This window comes from Acomys minous, assembly GCF_964271855.1.
Source record: "Acomys minous genome assembly, chromosome: 7".
NCBI lineage: Eukaryota > Metazoa > Chordata > Mammalia > Rodentia > Muridae > Acomys > Acomys minous.
The window spans coordinates 61,902,323-61,927,996 of NC_140488.1; the positions used below are offsets into that span (position 1 = coordinate 61,902,323).

The 25,674-nt window shown below is 35.2% G+C and overlaps 1 protein-coding gene across 1 annotated transcript; it reads right to left on the minus strand.

Moving 5' to 3' along the window:
- Positions 1-1,438: 1,438 nt before the first annotated feature.
- CPXCR1 (CPX chromosome region candidate 1) lies at positions 1,439-21,919 on the minus strand. Its single transcript, XM_084789408.1, has 3 exons — positions 21,826-21,919; positions 6,154-6,258; positions 1,439-2,796 (listed from the first exon to the last, which is right to left on the minus strand). Exon 3 carries the CDS (start codon positions 2,786-2,788, stop codon positions 1,823-1,825), a length of 966 nt encoding a protein of 321 aa, XP_084645534.1. The 5' UTR covers positions 2,789-2,796; positions 6,154-6,258; positions 21,826-21,919; the 3' UTR covers positions 1,439-1,822.
- Between the last annotated feature and the right edge of the window lie 3,755 nt (positions 21,920-25,674).

Below are 25,674 nucleotides of genomic sequence, written 5' to 3' on the forward strand. Positions count from 1 at the left end.
TGTTCACTGCTATATTTGTTAAAATAATCATAGCAGACACAATATTTGATAGTTAATTTTTGTGAGAATTTAGTAGACTCCATGGAATGTTTCCTTCATTCAAGTGAATTTTTAATATATTCTGAAAAGTATTAACAATTATTCACATGAATATCAAGTAGTTTGATTTGTTAATGAACTTATAATTATTCGTACTGAGTACATATAAAACATTAAAAAATGTAGTCATGAAACAGATTGCACATAATTGCACAAAATAAGAGCAGGCTGATAAAAAATGTTATAATTAATTAAGCTTTTGAAGCAAAATAAAGACTTGAAACTGATATAATTTAAAAATATTAAAAATAAAAAAGTTTTCTGTAGACAAAATGTAATCCAGCAAAATGGCTGCACTATTCACATTCAAAGACATACTAGGTCTGTATGATTTGGCTTGAATACAGACATGACCCGGTTTACAAAATGATTTGGCTTGAATACAGACATGTCCTTGGTACACACCTTTAATACCAAACAATGTAGGTAAGGTTAGTTTGTAGAAGGAAGAAGACATGTTTGAAAGTGATGTCTAATTGAGAAGCAGACAAAGTGACAAACCAGTGAAAGATTTGACAGAATAAGAGATGCCCAATTCTCACAAGAATACACTGGAAAGAGAGGTGACAAGAGAGAACAGAGAAGAAGAAGAAGGGAAGAGACAGTTTTTCCAATACAGTTTTATAGAGACAGGTTATTGTAGAGAGAACAAATTAGACAAAGGTGAAGACAGAATGAGCCAGAGAATAAGGAGCCAGAAGATTAGAATATATTGCTAAAGTTAGTATAAGGCCAAACAGAGCAATTAAGTCAGAAGTCGAGAGAAGCCAGTTTGAGAGGAGTGGAGTTTTAAGGAAGAACAGCTGAGCTGAACCAGCCATCCAGAGTTCAGAAAGATCTAGAAAGTGTGACTATATTCAACAGTAAGCCTCTGAGATAATTACATCACATACATCAAAGAGGCTATTTTTATAGCTTCCAACTTCAGTATTCTATAACACATTTCTTTTGCAAATGTATGCTATTCTGTGTTTAGTATTTTTGTTGCTCTGATTATTATTACTTTTTGAGACAAAATTTCTTTGTGTATTCCTGCCTATTTTGGACTCACTTTCTTGAGCAAGCTGGCTTCAAACTCACAGCAATCTGATTGCATTTGCTTTCTTAGTGCTGGGATTAATGTAATGCACACACACACACACGTGCTAGTTATTCTATATAAGTGAACATCATTAGTTTGTACTCATATAGTATATTTGCACTGTTGTGCTTCTCATGACATATATTTGTATCAAGCTACAAAAACTATCATAACATTTGCAATGCCTTTACTATGATTTTATTGAGTTTTGGAGGAAACTTCAGATTTTGTATTGAGCAGAATCTCTCGAAACCCATGGTATGACTTTGCCTAGCTCTCTGCTATCTTTACCATGATCCTGTTTAGACTGTAACCAATAACAATTCTATCAGCGGAAATTGATGTTAAGGGGGTTGCAAACATCATCTTGATTCAATTCATGATCCAGATAGACAGCTTGATATTTTGATGATCCATATGAAAGTTAGTTCTTTTCTTCAAAATGTTTCTTATGGAGGTACATACTTAGTTTGTGTTCTTTTCCCCAAAATGTTTTATATTGAAGTACATACTTAGCTTGTGTTCAGTTTTGCAGTGTATGTAATACTAAATTTACTGATTGTGAAATATTGTTTCAGGTGAGTTACTACATTTCAAAGTTTTAAAACTTAAAATAAAAAAAAAAGTTTACCCTGTTTGAATTTAATTTCCAAAAAAGCTGCAGGAATGATGTTTAAGATCATAAGAGTTGTTGAAACCATGTTGACAGACAGGACATACATATCTCCAATTATTATTGTAGGTTGTGATTACTAGCCTCAGTTTATGACGAGTTCTCAAATTAATTTTAAAAGCCTTTCTGTGACCAATATTCTGGGTTCGTAATGGTGGAATATTGAACCTTGGCTTCACAGAAGGATGGTTTCCATGCTTGTTTTGATAGGACTTACTAGTTTTTCTATGAGTCATTTTTTCAATAAGTTGATGGTGGTAGTATACTCTTAAAGGTCTTCCAAAGATTATGCTCCTTTCAATATTGATGACAAAATTTGGCTGAGCAAGAACTGCTACATATTTTTGCTTTACCCATGTATTATGTTGGCGACATTCTGGCTGAGAGAAGTCTCTGCCACACAACAGGCGAATAATCATCCTACTTATCTCATGAATAGTAATGAATGGAATTAGCCACAGCAGGAAACGAGGATGTAATATCTTGTCACTGATGGAACTGTGAAAGTAATCACTTATTGTCATCTCCATTTTTCCTGGATAGAACAGGATTTTATCAGATAAGGTCTTGTTTTCATGAGTTTGTGGCTGTGGAATACTGACATAGATGATTCTAAACAATCTTAACCTAGGAAAGATCAGCTTTCTAGGAATGGGTATCTGAAGTGGAAGAGAGGCTTCTATTAATTCTTCATTTTGGGGACCATTTTGCATCTTCTCTGCATCAGATTGGCTGTTATCTATCTGGAGATCCATATTTTCTTGGGAACTTGATGAGATTGGCTCCCTGGCTGATATATTGGTTTCCACTTGAGAAATGTTGTTGCTATCAGCAAGTGGAAGTTCTTTCTCAGCCTCACAGGCATTGGATGGTTCATTTTCAGTATTTTTGAGAGCATTTTCAGCTGGATCATGTCCTCCATTAGGAGAAGCCATGCTAGGTGCTATTTGGGGTGTGGAAGAGGGAGAGATAAAGCTCTATTAAATTGAGGAATGTTGTACTTCCAAATAATCCCATAGTTTAGTCTTTCAGAAAGCAAGTACATGTGTTATCTGTGTTTCTCCATCACTCTAAACATTTCATCACTCTTAAAAACAAAAAATAAAACAAGCAAAATATTAAATCGTGGGCCCAACATAATCTCTTATATATTATGTTTTCTCATTGCCTAGTTATGATATTTATATAAACCTGAATAGCATATCCTCTCCCTCGGATATTTAATAAATGTACTCTACAAGTGTAGTTATCATTTTGTAGATATCCAATTTTATAGAATTTTCATAAAATAAAATAAATATATGAATAGACTCTGAATTGAGACAAAAATAAAGGGTCATTTCATAAAGATATATGTTCGGAAGAAAATTAAGCATTTTCTATAATGATAAAACAAATCTGAATATTTGTGATCAAACTTGAGCTACCTTTTTCTGTGGAATTTGTTATTTATCCTTCCTCCTTCTCTTCCTCTTTCCCTCCTTTCCTCCTTCCCTCCCTCTCCCTCCTTTCTTTATTTTCTCCTTTTCTTTCATATTCTTTCCTTTGTTTTACTCTGTTCTTTAAAATTATATAATATCAAAAGGGACATTGGAGGATTATGTAAATAAATAAAAGACAGTGAGTGAAAGCAGGTTGATAAAAGTTAACTCCAGATTCATAGTTAATTTATTAATACCACTTCTGAATGTATCATGTACTTAGCAATCACATTGCCTTGTTGTTAATCAAGATGATAGGTGCTGCAGTCTAATTTATGGTTGTTAGTAGCTAATTAAACTCTGAATTCTTAATGTACCTTCTTTTATTCTGTCTGGTGTCTTTCTGCTGTTGTTGAAATGTTTTCAATGCATCCTAAATTTTTGAACCTTGTTTATTCAATTCTTTCTTATAAATTGACTAAGGATAATCTGAGTTTGGGCATTTTTCAGAGCAAGATGAATACAAAAGTTGATTATTCATTTAAAAATTCATTTTCTTCTACTTTGAGAACTTAATCACATATACAGTGTGAATAGATAATTTACTACCCTACTCCTCCTCTAATTTGCCCTAGGCACTCCCAATTCTCTCACTTATATTTGTATCCTTTTATTTATTTTCTTTATAGCCTATTGGTTCAAATTACTGCTACCTTTATCCATATGGGTTTATGACCAATTAACAGTGGGCAACCTTTAAGAGGCCATACACCTTTAAAAAATTGGCTTGACTCTCTCACTCTGACAGAAAAACAACTTTTGAAGTACCAGCAGGTATTATAAATCCTAGGGGGAAATTATCAACAGTGTTACTCTGCTGTGAACCCAGTAAGTAAAAATAACAACCAATGTGGTAAGATCCACCCATTAATACAATGATGATATGATTGCTATGGAGTTAATCAATAGCTTTCTGAATAGAGCTTATACCTATTACTATAAATCTGGCAAGCAACTCATGGCTAGGTAGTCACCTGTTCTAGGGAGACTCTACCACTATTATTTTGCTAACCAGACATAACAAGATATTACTTTCTAAGATCCCTTAGATTAGTGTAACTCTCACCCTTCAACAGGAAAGTTTCTCATTCCAGGACACAGTGGTTAATACAGAAATTCATAACTACTCAGAACATAGAAAATAAATGGCTATGGACTACTCAACTCTGAATGAGTATTCTATATCAAATTCTTCCTACTAGGATCAGTAATCATCATGAATGCAGTGGTGCAAAGACAGAAGAGCCAAAATTTGAGGAAGAATTCTTTGAAAAAGTGCCTTCTGTCCCCTGTACTCATGAGCTCATAACAGCTGTGACTAGCTATACAAAACCTATAGAAGCTCAACTAGCCAGTCCAGAATCATCTAGAGGCCAAAGCCCCAGTTAAGAGTTTTTTTTTTTAAAATATAAAAAGCAGAGATGAGGAAAGAAAAGTATCAATAGTCTGATATTGATTCTATATAAATTTAAGAAATTAGCATATCTTCCCTTTTCATATCTACTTTTCATTCTTTATAGTTTATTAATTTATTCATATTACATCTCAACTGTTATCCCATCCCTTGTATCCTCCCATTCCTCCCTCCTTCACATTTTCCCCTTATTCCCCTCCTCTATGACTGTGACTGAGGGGGACCTTCTCCCCCTGAATATGCTCATAGGGTATCAAGTCTCTTCTCGGTAGCCTGCTATCCTTCCTCTGAGTGCCACCAGGTCTCCCCCTCCAGGGGACGTGGTAATATGGGGCACTAGAGTTCATGTGAAAGTCAGTCCTCACTCTCCACTCAACTGTGAAGAATTCATGTCTGCTTTTCATGAGCTACTGTAGATAGAATTTAAAAGTGAGGCAGTTCTATTTCATGGACAATTGCCTAATAAAGAACAAAGGAGTCTGGAGGGGACCACATTAGCCAGATCACCTCTACTGATTAACTTTTCTCTAATCACTCACTAGGTATTCAATGTACTAATAGACTTGTTTGCATTGCATACTCATCTTTCCCTTCAACTTAAGCCTTAATTAAATATTTACAATGTTTGATATTAAAGTAAGAATGAATTTTTTCATATCAAAAGCATTCTACATTATTTTCAAATTAATGAGTGTAAAGACATTTAATTTTATATTCTTCACTACATAGTGCTATTTTAACAGCATGAATGACATAATCAATTTCCACAATATTAAAGCAATACACATATGTATTTCTATTCATTGTAATAATTTGGTATTATTTTACTCCTTTTTGTTTTGGGTTTTTGAGACAGGGTTTCCCTGTGTAACCTTGGCTGTTCTTTACCCACTTTACAGACCAGGCTGGCCTCGAACTCACAGCGATCCACCTGCATCTGCCTCCCGAATGCTGGGATTAAAGGCATAAGCCACCACACCTGGCTTATTATACTTCTTTTATCCCAATTTCTGTTATTGTTATTTACTTTTTACTGTGTAAGAGTGTGTGATGGATATCAATGAATTTGAGCAGCAAGCATCTTTTCCTAAGAGCATTATGACACTCAAAATTTTACTTTATTTATATATTTTCTACTTTCTAATCAAGCATTCTAACATAAGTCTACTCTTAATTATCTAATATACTTTTAAAAAATCTCTTGTTCAGTTTTATACATTCTTCAAATTCTACAGTCATATATGTAATGTACTAATAAACTTTTTGAGTTTTAATTTTTTCAACTTAGCATTTAAAGAAAATATCAGTCAAAATACTTGGAGTTAATAATTGTAACTATAAACAAGAAAAAGAAGCAATAAATATTATCTGTGTTTTAGGAAAAGTTTGAAATAATTAAACTTACCTATATGATGACAATAAGACTGGGTGCTTTTTAGTGAGGATGAGATCCAGCAACTGGGTGAGAACTGCAGTTTCTTGATTATTTATTGATCTTGTTAGATAGAACCTTAAATCAGATAAAAATATTTTCATAAAGCAGAAAATGAACACATAGTCACAGTCCTTCTGTAATTTCTCACTGACCCAAGACCCTCTTCTAGGGATCTTATAGCTACCACATTTGGCAGGTACCTAGGTAAGCTACAGATGTTAATAAGAGAGGTCTTCCATAAAAAAATAACTAAACAGAAAATAGTGGAATTAACAATATAATATGCAGCATGGGAAGATGATACATATATGTAATTCCAGAATTTGTAAGAGTAAGGCAAGAGGCCTTTTCTTTATACTGAGTACCAGGGTGGCCAGGGCCATAGAGTGAAACCTCCCCCCCCCCACTGGTATAATGTTCAAAATGATTAAATTAAAACATTTAATGTATTGATAATTACTTTGCTAAAGTGCGAATATTACACCTTCCTTTTTTGTATGATTATTTTCTAAAATAGTATATAAAACCATAAAATTTACAAATCTAGAATATTCTATTTGAATATTAAAGTAAATTATCAAGAAAATCTTAAGCAGACAAAGTCACTATGTACAAAAGGAACAATGTAAGAGATATTAACTTCATTACTTCACTTCAAAATATACTTCACAGATAAATTATCAAAACACATATACTTGATGTATAGATTGAGTGTGATTATTATCTTGAATTTTCAACTTGGTTTGATCTTGAATACTCTAAGAGTCACTCTTCTGAGCAGGTCTGTGAGGGAATTTCCAGGAATGATTAAATCAGGAGAGACTATGACCAAAAGTGGGCAGAAACTTTGTGACAATGCCCAGGTTATAAAAAGTTCAAGGAACAACTAGTGCTGTTTTGTCTCTTGCTTATACCCTATTGTTGCTACTGTTGTCACTACTCACTACTAGAGTTAGAATCCAGTTTCTCTGCTTCTCAACAATACCAATAGACTAAGGACTTTCAAAAATTTGATCAGGCCTTCAAGGACAAGTTGGGAATCAAGAGGTATCTACCCTTGCAGATAGAGCGGCTATTGCCTTCTCATCCTCTCAAGTATGAAGCATTGTTGGGTATGCCAAATATATCAGGTAAGCCAATCAAAAAATAGAGTTAGGGGGATTCTAATCGGGATGTAATGTGAATAAAAGAAATGCATATTAAAAACATAACAAAGCAACCTTCTATTATCTCCCATCATGCCAAATGCTGTTGGAATGGCAGAATATAAAATTGCATAACACATTGCAAAAGAACTTTACATTTCTTAAAAAGTTACATGTAAAGAGAGAGAGAGAGAGAGAGAGAGAGAGAGAGAGAGAGAGAGAGAGAGAGAGGAGAGACTCCTGATCTTATGAATATATTATAGAAAAGGGGTTGATCTAGTGAATTTGTACTTCTCTACTGGGTTCTTCAATTCTACTAAAACCAGTGCAGAAACTTCTTTTAAAAGTGTTTCCTGGTAGTATGAGGAAAACTACTTTCCATATTGTGGACCATTTAAATAACTATGCAAGTCAATTCATTTGATAGTCCTGGTTTTCCTTCTTTGAGGAAAAATGAACTCAGTGAATCTAGATATAAAATTTTAGATATTTCTGGAAAAGAAGGCATACTGCCTTGTTTCCACTAATATCTCTGGATTAAGGATAAAAGGAAAGGATTGAGCTCAGGGATGAAAAATTTTCAGCTCCAGATGTGAATAAACATAGCAAATATTTAGTGTCCTGAGAGAAAAATCTTTCCTAAGCTAAAAGTGCAAACCTCTACTTTTAGCTGGGCGTGGTGGCGCATGCCTATAAACCCAGCACTCGGGAGGCAGAGGCAGGTGGATCGCTGTGAGTTTGAGGCCAGCCTGGTCTACAAAGTGGGTCCAGAATAGCCAAGGCTACACAGAGAAACCCTGTCTTGAAAAACAAAAAAAAAAAGAAAAAAGAAAAAGAAAAAAAAACCCTCTACTTTCACCTTATGATTAGCTGACTTAAATAGCATATTTAAATCCTGTTTTTGTTTAATTTTTGAAGCTCTGATAAAATGCCTTGAAAAAAAGGGAAACTTGTGGGAGAAAGGATTTTATTTTAGCACTCAGGGTCTGTTATAGGGATGTCAGTGTAGGAAATACAACAGTTAATCATATTGTATCTGCAGTAAAGATTATGGAGAAATGAATGCATATATGCTCACTTCAGTGCTTGTGCACACTTAGGCCTTGTTCTCTACTTTTTCACAATTAGAACCTTTTGCTTAGGGAATGGTGCCATCTACAAAAGGCTCAGTCTTCCTACAGCAATTAATCTACCATAGACATTTACACAAGAAAACCCAATGTAGACAGTCCCTGACAGAAACACTATATGGGTAATTCTAGGTTGTTTCCAGTAAAAAAACAAAAACAAACAAACAAACAAAAATACAAAACAAAACAAAAACCAAGAACAAGAAACCAACGCTTATAATGCCCCCTCCATGAAATATGTCTATAGATAGATAAGATGAAGACCTGGATATAGGTGGAGACACTAATCTTTACTATTCTACTGTATTACTTTTGTATGAAGTAGTTTCCTACCTTCTCTGATAGATGTCCCACTGTACCTAATATATTTATTACTCTTTTCTTAGGCCTTGCCAGATGGAAATAATTTTGAAGTGTCTGTTCAGCGGACATATGACCATTCCTGATGGAGGTGCTAAGTATTGCATATCTATGTCAATACCCCCCAATGAACACTTTCAAAATTCAATGGATATCATGTCTTAGCAAGCCTATAGAGATGAGTTTCAAAATGTGAGGTATGAGGAGATATGCTATACTACCCAGGAAATTTTTGAAATTTCTAATTCTTTTTGTACAGAGATTCAAAGAAAATATGTAAGAATGGATTATAAAAGTGTGGTATAACTAGAAGAAAGATAAAACTAGAATAAGCTGACTGTTTTAATAGAGCTATCTGAAAGAACACAAAAAGACAGAAAATTAAGGGGATATGGAGAGAAAACTCAAGCCTTTATCCTGGAATTTTACTTGCCTTTCCTGCTGATAGAGTCACAAAGCCAGGAGATGTCAAACACAACTAATAGGGAAAATCACCTACAGAAATCATGTGCATCCTCCTAAAGATATTTATGCTTACTTAAGGGCAAAGTAACATTTAACCTCAAATGTTAAGACTTCTCTCAGATTCCTAAAGTTCTCTGTGCCTGCCTAGGCTCAAAATATCACAATCTGTAATTTTGACACTATTCTCCCAATTACCAATTCACACTGCACCCGCAAATTTTGTCTACAAAGAAAAAAGTCAGACTTTTAAAACTTTGTTGTAGACTACATTTTGAGCAGTTTTTTTCAAGGCTTCTTAGCAATCTTTCAAAATGTAACTTGAAAACTATCCAGATAAACAAAAGAAAGACTCTCTTGAGAAGGCTATACCCATACTTGCGTATACCTAATTTTTTCTTGTACCTCATTTTCTTATCCTTCGTACATAAAATCCATACTATAATTTATACTACATTTCCACTGTTGTCTTTACTGGGTATTCCAAAAATAGTTCTATTCACAAAAGCTAAGAATTCAGGGTTAGGAATCCTGTGTTAGAAAAGGTAACATCTCAGGATGCATGGCAACAGTTGACATATTGAGCTGAGATTCTAGGCTTAGTGTTGGACTTCTTGGAATTAAAAGGTGCCATCAGTTTATTATATTTTTTGATCAACCATAGGTCGAAGGATTTTTTTTGTACTATGAATGATCTGGATGCTCTGGTGTTAAGGGATTCATAGTGCAGAGGAATTTAAATACTAGAGTGGATTCACCATGTTAAGCCAATTCACTCAAAATGGAGGACTTAGAGGATGAATGTTTCCTTCACTAACTGTTTAAGAGACCAATTGTGATAATGGCAGAAGTATAGTTAAGAACTCTATCCTCATTCTTTACTGTATGCCTGACCATAAAGTGGCAGCCTCAGCTCCTCAAAAATGGTAACAAATGTCATAGATCTCATTGAATCCTAGAGTAGCAAGAGCCAGTTGCTAATTGATTACATATTGTAATGAAAAAAAATGTCCAGAAATGATTTCAATAGTCTGATTCATGTAGATGATGACAAAGCCTAGTTAACAATTATGTTCTCAGAAGTGAAATAAATAAGAAGCCTATTAAGACTTTGCTTGATCTTTATGAACAGAAACATTACAGAGCAAATGAATGAAAGGCTACTTTGGTTAATCCCAACAGAAAATCATGGATTCTCAACCAATTTTCTCATGTGTACCTATGTAGAAAACAGAACCCCTTGAATAAATAGGAAGTGAGCTTAGCTTGAGGAAGGACCTTTCTACATTATTATAAATTTTCTTTGTTATCTTTATCCCCATTTCCCCCCAAAGAGCCCAAAGTTTCTGGGGGTAAGTATAAATGGAGACAAAAGAAATAATCAGATAATTGGGACAAGGAATAATTCAAGAAGGAAATTTAAAAACTCACAGAACTAAATGAAAATGAAAGCAAAAAAAAAGTATAACAAAATGAATGGGATACATTAAAGGTAGTCAAAAAAGGAAAGTTTATAGTAGTGAATCCTTAAATCAAAAACAGGTAAGAGATCAAATATTAATATACTGATTCATTTAAAAGCCTTGAAAATATATAACAAAAAATACAACCAAATAGAATAGAAAAGATAATCAAAGTCAGGGCAAGAATTAATAAAACAGAAGTATAAAGAAATATAGAAATATTAATTTGAACATACACTTTGAAAATATTAAGAAGTGTTTAGTCAATAAACCAAAACAAAATAGAGAAGACCTAAATTAATAAGATTAAAGATGAAAACAGATACATTACCATAGAAATTAAAGAAGTTCAGAAAATCATGAGGACATATTTATATCATTTTGTATATAGACTCCCTTCTCAGGTGCAGGCCATACTATCCAGAACAGGTAGGCTACACACATACAAAACACTTCTACTCTTTCAGTTCATTTCCAAATACTCAATTCACTACCACCATTTTCCTTAATACCCACCACTCCCATTGCCTTGTCACCATGCCAAACTCAGGCAGACATATCCCCTGGTCAGGTACAGGCCACACCAGCTGAACAGGTAAGCCATCTGCTTTCAAAACTTTATCACACCATGACCTCCTATAAACACAATCTTCCAGAATTTCCCTACTGCTCAAGCCTGTTGCCATGTCCCCACCCCTAACTCAGGTGGACATCCCCTGCTCAAGTACAGGCCATACCAGCCAGAAAATACAGGTAGGTAAACTCAGGTGGAGACTCTGCTGAATCAGAGGCCTTATTGGCTAGTAGAACTACAGAAATGCGTCCTGCCTACACACCTAATTTATTATTTTTTGCCCATCATTCCCAGTATTTCCTCCCCTCCTCGTCACCTTCTTCAAGCCCCCAACTGAGACAGAGAATCTTGTTTGATCAGTCCATGCCAGCCATGTGATCATGAGATAACTATCCCACCCATGGATCTCTTTCTCTCTCTTTCTGTCCCTAAAACACACTAAATCCAACCCTCACTCCCATCCTCCTCATCTTGTCCCAGCCCCAACACGGGTAGAGACCGTCTCCTCAATGAGATGCCACAATAGTCATCAGAACACTCTCCTCCAATTTGAGTGGAAAACCTCTACTAAACCACAGGCTACAAAGGCCACAGGACCCAAGAAGAAATGGAAACTAAGAAACAAAACATCCATCCAACAAAGACAACTGCAGAAATCAGCATGAGTACCTATATCACCCCAAATCTATACTCCTAAACACTAGCTTGAGAACAACATCAATATCAGCCAGGGCAATGTCATCACCAGAGCCCATCTATCCTACTACAATAAGCCCCAAATACTTAAACATAGATGAAGCACAAGAAAAATACCTTAAAACCAACTTTGAAAAATTATAGAGATCCTTAAAACTGAGAATAAATCCCTTAAAGTATTTGAGGAAAATATAAACAAAAATTGGAGAAAATGAATAAATCTCTTAATGAAAGCTAAGGAAGCAAAGAAAAAGAAACAGTTGGAGAAAATGAATAAAAAGATTCATAACCTGTAAATGGAAATAGAAACAATACAAAAACACAAGCAAAAGGAATCAGAAATAAAAAAAATATATTTACAAAAATAGGAACTACAGATGCAACATCACCAACAGAATACAAGGCATGGAAGACAGAATCCCAAGTGTTGAAGATGCAATACATGAAATAGATATATCAGTCAAAGAATATGTTAAATCTAAAAAATTTCTAATGCAAAGCATCCAGGAAATCTAGGACACTATGAGAAGATCAAAGTTGAGATTAATAGGAATATAAGAAGAAGAATTCTTCCTCAAAAGCCCAGAAAATATTTTCAAAAATCATAAAAGACAGTTTTCATAACCTAAAAAAGGAGATACCTATACAGGTACAAGAAACATACAGAACATCAAATAAGTTGAATAAGAAAAGAAAAAACCTTTGCCACATAATATTCAGAACAATAAACATACAGAACAAAAAATATTACAAAATATTGCAAGGGAAAAGAGCACATAATATATAAGAGTAGAACTATTAGAATTACATATAGATTATGAATGGAGACTCTAAAAGCCAGAAGGGCCTATACAAATGTCCTAAATACTCTAAGATACCAGAGTGCCAGCTGAGACCTACTTTACCCACCAAAACTTTCAATCATCATAAATGGAGAAAACAAGGTATTCTGTGATAAAGTCAAATTAGAACAATATCTGTCTACAATTGCAGACTCATAGAAGATACTAGAAAGGAGACTTCAACCTAATGAGGTTAACTTACCCCATGAAAAGACAGAAAATACATAATCTCATATTAGAAAAAACAAAGGAAAGGAAGTTGGTGCATGTGCACACGTGTATACACTCATGCAGAAACACACACAGTCACTCCCAATAACAAAATAATAGGAATTAATAATCCTTGGTTTTTGATATCTCTCAATATCAATGGACACAATTTACAAATAAAATAACACACATTAGCAATACAGATGCAAAAACAGAATCTATCCTGGTGCATACAACAAACATACCTCAACATTAAAGATAGACATTTCCTCAGAATAAGGGTAGAAAAAAGATTTTCTAAGTGAATCAAGCTCGTGTAGCTGTTCTAATATCCATGAAATAGACTTCAAAAGAAAATTAGTCAAAAAAAGACAAAAGAAGGACACTTCATATTTATCAAAGGAAAAATCTACCAATATGATCTTTCAAATTTTAACATCTATGCTGCCAACACAAGGATATCCATATTCATAAGAGAAACATTGCTAAAGCTTATATAACACATAGATCCTCATACATTCATAATGGGAACATTTCAATACCCTATTCTCACTAAAGAGCAGTCTATCTATACAAAAACAGACCTTCTAAAACAAATGAATCTAACAAACATCTGAAGAACATTTCACTCAAACACACACACAAAATATTCCCTGTTCTCAGCACCTCCCAGAAATTTCTTCAAAATTGACCAATAATTGGGTGCAAAGCAAGGCTCAACAGATACAAGAAAAGTAAAATAATACCTGTACCTATCAGATCACCATATATTTAAGCTGAATTTCAACAACAAAAGAAACAACAGTAATCCTATGAACTCATGGAAACGGAACAACTCTCTACTGAATGACTACGGGGTCAAAGAAGAAATAAAGAAATAAAAGCCTTCTTAGAATTCAATGAAAATCAATGTACAATATACCCAAACATATGGGACATAAGTAAAATAGTGCTGAGAGGAATGCTCATAGCACTAAGTGCCTACATAAAGAAATTGAAGGGAATTTATTTTCCCCCTTTGGTGAACAGTTCTTTTTTTGCAATTTTAAAATTATATTTCTTTTTTACATATGCATTTATATTATTACACATAAGTGAAATAAACTACATACAGCAAGAATAACCATGAAACAATCAGGAGTCATATAAATGTTATATTCATAGTGTTTTGGCGATTTGTATTTGGCAACCTTAAAAAAATATTTTTCCTATTTTTATAAGTCTTAAATTCTGAATGAAAATCAATATCTATCATATCTCATCTTTATCAACTTAAACCATCTTTTTAGACTTAAAACATCTTAACCCCTAAAGAACTAAGCTTAACTGTAACACTAAACTATCTGGTCTTCAGCTCCATCAGAGGGATTTTATACTAGCAAAATAACAGCACACCCTAAAGCTCTAGAACAAAAAGAGGTCCTGCTCAAACTAAGGCACCAGCCAAGGACAATACAGGCTGTAAACTTCAAACCGCTACCCAGATCTAGCCAATGGGCAGAACATTCTCCACAGTTGAGTGGAGAGTGGGATACGACTTTCTCACGTACTCTGGTGCCTCACATTTGACCATGTCCCCTGGAGGGGGAGACCTGGTGGCACTCAGAGGAAGGACTGCCAGTTACCAAGAAGAGACTTGATACCCTTTGAGCATATACAGGGGGAGCTCAGGAACAGTCATAGGGGAGGGGAATAAGGGGAAAATGGGAGGGAGCGAAGAATGGGAGGATACAAGGGATGGGATAACCATTGAGATTTAACAAGAATAAATTAATAAAAAAGAAAGAAAGAAAGAAAGAAAAGAATACTTAATAGGAGTAGATAGCAAGAAATAATAAAACTGAGGGCTGAAATCAATAAAATAGAAACGAAGAGAATAATACAAACAATAGGTGAAACAAAGAATTGATTCTTTGAAAAAAAAGTAAGATAGACAAGGCTTTATTCAAGCTAACTAAATGATGGGTAGAATATCCAAATTAACAAAATCAGAAGTGAAAAAATATATCACCACACAGGGAAAATCCAGAGTTCATACTTTAAAAACCTATACTCCATAAAATTGAAAAATCTAAAAGAAATTGATAAATTTATTGATCGATACCACTTATCAAGGTTAAATTAAGTTCAGATAAATAATTTAAATAGAGTTATAATTCCTAAGGAGATAGCAGCAGTCATTTAAAATCTCCCAACCAAGAAAATTTTAGGGCCAGACAGTTTTAGAGAAAAATCTACCAAATTTTAAAGAAGAATGCATGGCAATACTTCTGAAATTATTCCACAAAATAGAAACAGAAGGAAAATTGCCAAATACATTTTGTGATGTCAAAGTTACCCTGATATCAAAACCACAAAATGATTCAAGAAAGACAGAGAATTACAGACCAATTTTCTTTATGAACATAGATGTGAAAGTACTCAGTTTAATGCTTCCATACTGAATCCAAAAGCACATTAAAAAGAGGGTCCACCATGATCAAGTAGGCTTCGTCCCAGAGATGCACAGATAGTTCAACTTATGAAAATCTGTCAATATAACCCACCATAAAGCAAACTGAAAGAAAAAAACCATGATTATCTCATTTGATGCAGAAAGAAATCCTTTAAAAAACTCCATCACCATCTCATGATAAAAGTATTGAAAACAGTAGCAATATAAGGGACATACCTAAACATAATAAAGGTAATTTGACAGCAAGATTATAGCAAACATAAAAGTAAGTAGAGAAAAACTCAAATCAGTTCAGTTGAAATCAGGAAAAAGAAAAGACTGGCTATTCTCTCCATATCTATTTAGTATAGTAGTTGCAGTTCTAACTAGAACAATATGACAACCAAAGGAGATCAAGGAGATATAAATTGGAAAGGAAGAAGTCAAAGTATCTTCACTTCCAGATATGATAGTATATTTAAGTTATCCCTCAAAATCTAACAAGTTATTCTTACAGATGATAAACACTATCAGCAAAGTGTCTAGATACAGAATTAACTAAAAACATTCCATAACACTCCTATATCCAAATAGCAAGTGGGCCAAGAAAGAAATTAGGGAAACAACACCCTTCACAAATAGCCACAAACAATATAAAATATCTTGGAGTAATTTTAACTAAGGATGTAAAAGGCTTTTTTTTAATAAAAAAAAAAACTTCAAAACTTTGAGAAAAGAAATTGAAGAAGACATCAAAAGATGGAAGTATCTCCCAAGCTCATGGATCAATAGGATTAACATAGTAAATATAGACATTTTTCAAGAAGCAATCTACAGATTCAATACAATCTCCATCAGACTTCTATCAATTCTTTATATACAATGAAAGGCCAATATTTAATGTCATATGGAAAAACCAAAATCCTGCATACAGCTAAAACAATCTTATTCAATAAAATAACTTCTAGTGGTATCATCATCATTGATTTCAAGCTGTATAACAAAGCTATAGTAATAAAAACCACATGGTATTGGTATAAAATAGATATGTTGATTAAAGGAGTTGATTTTAAGACCTAGAAAAAATATACAAACATATAGACACCTGATTTGTGTCAATAAGCCAGAAAAATGCAATGGATTAAGAAAACATTTTCAACAATTGATGCTGTGCTAACTGGATGTCTGAATGTAGAAGAATGCAAAGAGAGCCATATCAGTCACCCAACACAAAACTCATGTCAAAGTGGATTAAAGACTCAACATTCGAAGATAGACTGAACCTGATAGAAAAGAAACTGGGAATAGCATTGAATACTTTGGCACAAGAGACAACTTTCTGAACAGAACACCAATTAAGAATACACTATAATCAAAAATTTATAAATGGGATCGCATGAAACTGAAAATCTTCTGTAAGGCAAAGGACACCATAGATGTGGCAAAACTTAAATATATAGGCCTTAAAAAATAGGAAAATATTTTCACCAACTCGACATCTGACAGAAGTCTAATATCAAAAATATATAAAGTGTTATGGAAATTAGGCATCAACAAACCAAGCAATCAAATTAAAAATGGGGTACAGATCTAAACAGAGTATTCTCAACAGATGAATCTCAAATGGCTGAGAAACATTTTTAAGAAAAGTTCAACATCTTTAGCCATTAGAGAAATGCAAAGTAAGTGGCTTTGAGATTCCACCTTACAACTATCAGAATGTTTAAGATCTAAAACACAAGTGACAGCTCATGCTGGTGAGGATTTGGAGCAAGGGGAATACTCTCAATTGCTGTTGGAAATGCAAAAATATAGAACCTCTTTAGAAATCAGTCAGGCAGTCTATCAGAAAATTGGGAATCAATCTACCTCCATGCCTAGCTATACCACTCCTGGGCACATACACAAAGATGCTCTATCCTACTACAAGAACACTTAGTCAAATATGTTCATAGCAAATTTATTTGTTACAGCCAGAAATTAAAAATAACCTAGATGTCCCCTTGCCATAGTAAAGAATGGATAAGAAATGTGGCACATTTCCACGAGGAAGCATAAATCAGCTGTTAAAAATGACATCATGAAAATAGAAGGCAAATGGATGGAGCTAGAAAAAATCATCCTGAGTGGGGTAACTCAGATGCAGAAAGACAAATGTGTTATGTACTCACTAATAAGTAGATATTAGCTCTTCAGTAAAGGATAGTCATGCTAAATGCACAGACCAGAGAGGCTAAGTAACAAGGTATATTCAAGGGGAGGTTCTAGACCTCCTTTGGAAGGGGAAATAAAATGGATTTTGTGGGTGGACTGGGGGTTGGTGGAGATGGGAACATGATGGATCAACTGGGGGGAATGGAGGGTGAAAGTACTGGGAGAGATGGTTGAAATTGGGAGGCATTGAGGGCAATTTATAAAGCCAGTACAGTGGAAATTCCTTGGCATCTATGTGGGTGACTCTGGCGAAGACTCCTAGTACTGGAAGATACAGAGCCTGAACTGGCTATCTTCTGTAATAAGAAAAGACGTCTAAAAGTAGAACATATATCAACAAAATAAAGGCAACATAGTTCAAGGCAGAGCTAATATCATACTAAATGGAGCTTAGTCCATTTGAATGGCAAAACAAATAGTAAGGCATTTCCATCTAAATCCAGAATAATACAAAGACATCTATTCTTCTTCCTCCCATTCAACACATTGCTTGAAATCTTAGAGCAGTAGGACAAGTATATAAAAGAGATATAGATAAGAAAAGAAGATGTCAATTTGTCTTTATTTGTATAGGATAATTTTAAACATTGTCTCTAAAAGACTAAAGAATTCAAAAGAAATCACCTAAAGTGGACATGTTAAAAAGAAGTGGTATGATATAAAATAACATACAAATATCAGTACACTTTCTGGAAACCAGTTTTAAACACATGTAGAAAGAAGTAGGGGGCTAAGATAATTTAAAATAGCCTCCAGAAAAAGTATTCTTAGTTCCTCTCCTCAGGACCTCTCATCTCACCCATATCTAGTCCACTTCCACATCACTTCAGTAGGAAGCAAGTTTCTAGAAGACAATAACTGTGCAAGAGAAAACCAGATACAATAACACAAGGTAAAAAATCTCATGTTGAGACCAGACAAGGCAACCCATTACTTTTCTTTAAGAATTCCTCTTTGTAGGTGGCCTCATATCCAGAAGTATATGAGTAGCACATAATAAAGTCAGTATGTTATTAAAATTTAAAAAGTAAATGTACACATGTAAAAAATTTGATGTTTGAAAAAATAATAAGAACATGTATTGGAGAAATTATAGTATTTTCAATAAATAGCATACAGAAATTTTTTCTTCTTTAAAATATATTTTACTAATTTATTCATATTACATGTCAACTGTTATCCCATCCCTTGTTTCTCCCATTACCCTCTCCCTCCTGTTTTCCCCCTACTTCCTTTCCCTATGATTATGACTGAGGGGGACCTCCTCCCCCTGTATATGTTCATAGGGTATCAAGTCTCTTCTTGGTAGCCTGCTATCCTTCCACTGAGTGCAAACAGGCCTCCTCATTCAGGGGACATGGTCAAATATAGGGCATCAGAGTTCGTGTGAAAGTCAGTCCCCACTCTCCACTCAACTGTGAAGAATGTCCTGTCCATTGGCTAGATCTGGGTAGGGTTTCAAAGTTTACCAAATGTATTGTCCTTGGCTGGTGCCTTAGTTTGAGAGGGACCCCTGGGCCCAGATCTGCCTATCATAATGTTCTTTTTGTAGGTTTCTAGAACCCTCTGGATCCTTCTATTTCCCCATTCTCCCATGCTTCTCTCCCCTAGAGTACCAATAGGATGTCCTCCCCTCTGTTCCACTTTCCTGCTAAGTGAAGACTTTCGTAGGACATGCCCCTTGGGCTAGTGTCCAGATATAAGTGAATATATACCATTTGACTCTTTCTGCTTCTGGGTTAACTCACTCATTATGATCATTTCTATTTCAATCCAACTGGCACCATCTCAGAAAACCGGAAATAAGGTTTGCTCAAGACCCAGCTATTCCACTCTTTGGAAAATACCCAGAAGATGCTCCAGCACACATGAACATTTTCTCAACTATGTTCCTAGCATCCTTATTCATAATAGCCAGAACATGGAAGTAGCCTAAGTGTCACTCAGTAGAAGAATGGATAAACAAAATGTGGTACATTTACACTACGGAATACTATTCAGCTATTAAAAACAAGGAAATTTAATATTCATACTCAGAGTAATTAAATAGGTACTCTGTCTCTATGCTAGAAAAATAATATAAGATATATCAAGAAGACTTAATGGGCAAGGATATTTGACACCAGCCTAATTACTTGAATTTCATTTCCAGAGTACATACATGGTGGAAAGAGAGATTCAACTCTTACAATTTCACCTGACTTCTATGTGCATGTCATCATATGTATGGTCCCTTTAGCACACAAAATAAATAAGCCAATATCTTAAAATAACATTTTAAAATGAACAAAAGATATGTTAACTACATAAATATTAAGTAAGATCAAGCCCACAAGTATTTTAAATAAAAACATAAAATATTTATATTGATATGGTCTTTTTTGACAGCACAGCAAATACACAGGAAATAAAAGCAAGCAGGAGCAAAGGAGATTACAACAAACTAAGCACTTTATCACATCAATTATAATTAAAATTAAAAAGCTACTGATAACACAGAATATTTTCAGTTTATGCATATAACAAGGTAATATCTAAAAGGTATCAGAAACAACATTGGGGACAAATTTAATATCCAAACAGCTGAATAAAATACTGAAAACTAAAGAGATATTATGAGAAAGAAGGAATAACAACAAATTACATAGAAAACTACTCTAAGTTGATAATCCTTAAGTAAATTCAGACAAATATCATAACAGTTCAACACCATTCTCAAAAATAGGCATAATCAAGAATACTAAATCTAACAAATGTTTGATAGGATGGTAGAAAATATGAACCCTTAATAATGTTGTTTGGAATGTACATTAGCAAAATGAAAAGTAATATAGGCTTTATTTAAATAATTTAAAATACAATTACCTTATCTCTAGCTAGCCAACTGAAAATCAAATCAAGATGACAAAGAAATATGCAACCTCTTCTCTTAATCATGATGCATGTCATACATCCAATTGATGAAAATTTTAGTGCATGAAGGAAATGGGAAACATGTGCACATTGTATTAAGCTATATAAGAATCCCAATTTGTTCATGAAATGAATGAAAGTGAGTGTAATTATGTTAATTTTAAAAAGATGGAAAAAGAAAAACAACATGACCTAATCTCACTTACATATAGAATCTAAAATTATTGATCACATAGAGATTTTGGATAGAATGGTGGTTACAAAAGGCTAGGAAGAATAATGAAGAAAGAGCAAGATGCTGAAAAGTTGGCAATTAATATTGAATTAAAGTCAGGTAAAAAATTGGTTGTGTTATATCAAATTGAAGTAATAACAGTATTCTTTACATTTTACTAGCTCAAAGAAATGACTTTGAAGTGGTTAATTTGTGAATAAGTAGTAACTGATGAATGAGATATATTTATTTGAACATTCCACAATGTAGACACGTGTTGAAATATACCATTACCTCATTTGTGTAGGTTTTATAATTTTTTGAAAAACACCTATAATAGATTTAGCTTAGGCAAAAAGATGCTTGTTTTAAACTTTTTTAAATAAATTTTTATTATTAAGATTGAGAGAAGTTTTTCTTTTTCTGCATTATTATTCATTATATGTTGTCGTGTAATGTATGATTCCCATATGTTCCAGGACAATATATATTCTTTATACAAAACCTAAACCACACAAAAAATTTAAACACCTCAACTCAGTTCTACATTGATTATATCTGTCCCTTTTTTCATAAAATCTCCAATATATGTCTTAGTTCCCTTAGCTAAAACAGCCTCAACTATCCCATATCTCATAGAGAAGTACATATAAGCAAGGGAGTTACCTTTATCGTACTCCAGTTCCTTTATCTAGGGGAGCATATTCTGATACTTTGAAATTTATCCTTACTTTATCTTGTAATTATTTTAAAAGATTACCATCAAATTCAGCTGTTACCTCCATTGAGTTATGTTCATGGAATCAAATAGGAACATATTTAACCCCTGATACATAACAATAAGTCTTGGGACTAACATTTCTGTCAGAGAAAGGCTGATAAAATTCTACAACTAATTACAAAATAACTTCTTACATACTGAAAAATAGTGATATCTATATTAAGAAACACTCATTATGTTTCTCATGTTTCCCTTTCAACTCACCATTCCTCTCCTTTTTAATTAGTAAGAGTTCTTCTACAACATGGCCTTCATGACACCCAGTCTGCTCTGCTGATATTCACCCCTTTACATTTACACTTGTACCTTTTGAAAATTCTGTTGATTGCATCACAATGTTAACACATGTGTGAAACCTAGCAACGAAAGAGAAACCTCTGCATAGTGCCATAATTATTTTTTTATTTTTTTAGCTTTTTATTATTTTTTTAAATTATTTTTTTCAGATTACATCTCAATTGTTATCCCATCCCTTGTATCCACCTGTTCCTCTCACCCTTCCCTATGTCTGTAACTGAGGGAGACGTCCTCCCTCACTATATGGTCATAGGCTATCAAAACTCATCTTGGTAGCCTGCTTATTCTTTCTTTGAGTGCCATCAGGCCTCCCCAACACTAGGAAGTGTTGGCGCCGCACCGTCCAGCTGAAATAAGACACCAACAACCAGACTTCTTCTCGAGATCTTTACTCAGGATTAAGCTCAGTGGGAATGGCCCCGAAGAAGGGAAGGGCCAAGCTTAAGTACAACTCAAGGGCCAATCAGCTCATGCCACCTCCTCATAGGTCCGCGTCAGAGCAGGACTGCTTGTCATCAGATTACCAGTTACCCTTGCACAGCCTTTTGCCATAGAAGGACTTGTTTATCTTAGAGAGCGCTCACCATCAGGATGGCAGAAACCTGCACCTTGTTAAGGCGCGGCACCTTGCAGCTCTCCACAATTCCCCCTGTTTTATTTTGTAAGAGCAGGATGAAACGGGTGAGAGTAGAGGTCTGATCTCCAGAGTACCTGGAGATGTATGACCGCCCATAACCCAGGTTATCCACCTTGATCATGTACGTAACCCGCCCTGAAGTTTGGCCACTGATGTACAACAGAACTCAGCTAGGGGCTCGGCCCCAGCCTAGCTCTGGACCTGACCGACACCTTTTTTTGGAGGTGGGATTTTGGATGTCAGCCCACATGCAATCAGACGTGCTCTCCAGGAAGTAGTTAGGATACTTCCTGTGCAGTGCGGTGCCATGCACCCCGAACGTGACGAGGATCGGGACTTAAAGGCCGCCAGCCAAGCCTGAGGGGACTGTCCAGCCTCAATAGCAGAGAAAGCTTGTGCAATTAGGGCACGGTCTCTGTTTCGGGATATGACCAAGCGCCAAAGGAACACAAGGCAGAGGAAGCTGATAATCAGAAGGGCCATGGCTAAAGCCCCGATACCCGCCCACTCCTTAAGTGATGCATCGCTTCTTGAATCCAAGAGGCAAGGCCTTCAGTGGGTAATGTCCACTCGAGTGGAATTCACAGTGACGATAGCAGTAGACAGCTCTGTCATTAAGGAGTCAGTTTTTGGACCAATTTCCTGTAAGATAACTTGACATTTGTAAGCAGGACTGATTGGTACAGGATAATGAGGAGAGACTATTGAGAGAGCCATTAAACACAAGCCAAATAAAGGGTGGCCACATACATACAGGTGTGGGGGAGAAACCAATAATCCTGTCTCCGGCAGAGAGCCTTGTGGAGTTTTCAAATACTTCTATATTGCTCCAAGTAAAGGAGGCATTGCCCGCTGTTGAGCATATTCCTGGAGGAAAGATTTCCAATCTAAATGTTGTCCCACGGACAGGCAAGCCTTGAGAGTGCTGAACCAGTCCAACGGTGTCATAGCCTTATTTGCTAGTCTCTCTAACTGAGCCTGTGTAAAGGATGCCTGGAGGCCATATGCTCGAACTGATTCTGCCAGGCTTTTAAGCTCCTTAAAATCCAAGGGCTCGTGGTATCTTTGATTATTGGCATCCTCAAACACTGGGAAGGCGACACGAGCCTGCTTCCAAACCTCTGGGCACAGAGAATGAGAATTCCCCTGTGGTGCTGATAAAGGGGAAGTGTCTGCATAAGGCGGTGGTGCCAGTTCCGAGGCGCGCCAAGATGGCGGATTATCTTGTATTTTAATTTTCTCTCCATTCACTTCTACACCCAACACATTATCTAAGTATAACCCAATGATGTCAGAGATACAATATTTCCTCCAGTCAACTGACTGTACATCTTTGACAGTCTAGTACATATTTAATCATATTTGGAGAACTCCAGAACTCAGATAAATTAACAGGAAAATGTGTGGCCAGTTTTCTATTGGATATCAATTTTTTTGCCTATTGAATGATAAACACATAATTTTCTTCCAAAAATTCCAAATTAAGAAACTAGTTTTACTGTCACTACAGGAAAAACACAGAAAATCCCTCTAGTTTCTGCTGTTATTCACACCAAATCAAGCAGCAAAGAAGACGTTCAGGACACCCCTTGTAAACTTTGTACACAATGTAAAACTCTCAAGGCAGGAAACTGATCAGGCTTTTCTGTCTGGTGAGCTGTAACCGCCAGGCCTCTCCCTCCCCCAGACCATTCTAACAACCGTTGGCATTTCCAGCCTCTGTAACTGTCATGAAGGTCATATCTAGGTCCTCTATAGTATCCTGCCCAAATTATGCTAATTTTGGGTGAAAAGTCTAAACAACATACATGAATCCTTGAGTAAGAAACCCCACCAAAACCCGAGTTTCTCAAAAAAAAGCCCAACAATTCCTGAGCATGAAACCACCATTACCTGAGCTCTTCTAATCTTAGAACTTAAAATCTCACCAATTCTCACCTTGGAAATCTCTGCCATCGTAAAGTCTACCCCCTAAGAAATCCTATATAAAGTTTTTTTCTATTCAGTTACCTGCTATCTTCTCCTGGTGTCAGAAGTAGCCATACCTGGATTTGTCCCTCCACACCATGGACCCTCAAACTAAATCTCTTTTAATGAGTTTTACTGCCTGCTATGTATCAGATCAGAAAGCAAGAAGCAATGAAATAGGGAAGAAATGAAGAAATGGAGTGGGGCTTAGGATCCTGAGCTCCTCAGCTCTACTGGAGATAGCCTTCCCTAAGAACTACAACACTGAAGAAGGAGTGTGGATGAGAAGCTCCTGAGTATCTCAGATAAGCTGGGGAGACCCTCCCCTGGGAGCTGCAATGCCTCTGCTGAGGAGACCTCCTTTCAGAGCTGTGTGGTATCTAGACTCCCTTGTCTCAGAATGCCCTTCACTTGGGGCACTATCTCACTTCAGAACTATGTGATTCCTGGTCTGCTGTGTCTCAGGATACATTTCCATTGGGATAACTTCCCTCTCTTCTGTGTTTCAGAAGACCTTTCCATCTGAGCAGGAATGCCAACAATTTTTATTTTTGCTGAAATGAGTTTCTTTTCCTCACGTAATATATCCTGATTATGGTTTGCACATCCTTCCAACCTCCCCTCCAATCTAGATTCACTCCCTTTCTTTCTCTTATTTGAAAACAAATATGCTTCTAAGGGATATCAGCAAAACATAAAAGGATAAAATATGATAAAACAAAAAATAATATGTAGGAATTGGACAAAACAAACATAAGAAAAATAGCTCAAGAGAGGGAGCATGAATTTACTCATTTACTCATTCAGACACTCAAGAATTCCATAAAAACAATAAATGAAAAGCCAAAATATATACACAATGGCCTTGTACAGACCCGTTCAGCCCCTGTCCTAAATGTAAAAGTCTCTGAGTCTATATGTGAAAACTAATGTATTTCACTGACTGTTTCCCCTAAAATATCTTGACAGTGATTTATCTTGATCTGGTAAGCAGCACACATTAAGGTTACATGCCATATTTGTGGATGACAATGCAGTGTATGAGCCTTCTAGGGGATGTTGCAATCTAAGAAAACTGCTCGTATTTTGATTGTGATTATCCTTAATTTTATTTTATTAAATATATAATGTATCATATTATTTTAGCTTTA

What these genes read in the sequence shown, in the direction of transcription:
- CPXCR1 (XM_084789408.1), bottom strand. Translation starts at nt 2,788, where the DNA reads ATGGCTTCTCCTAATGGAGGACATGATCCAGCTGAAAATGCTCTCAAA.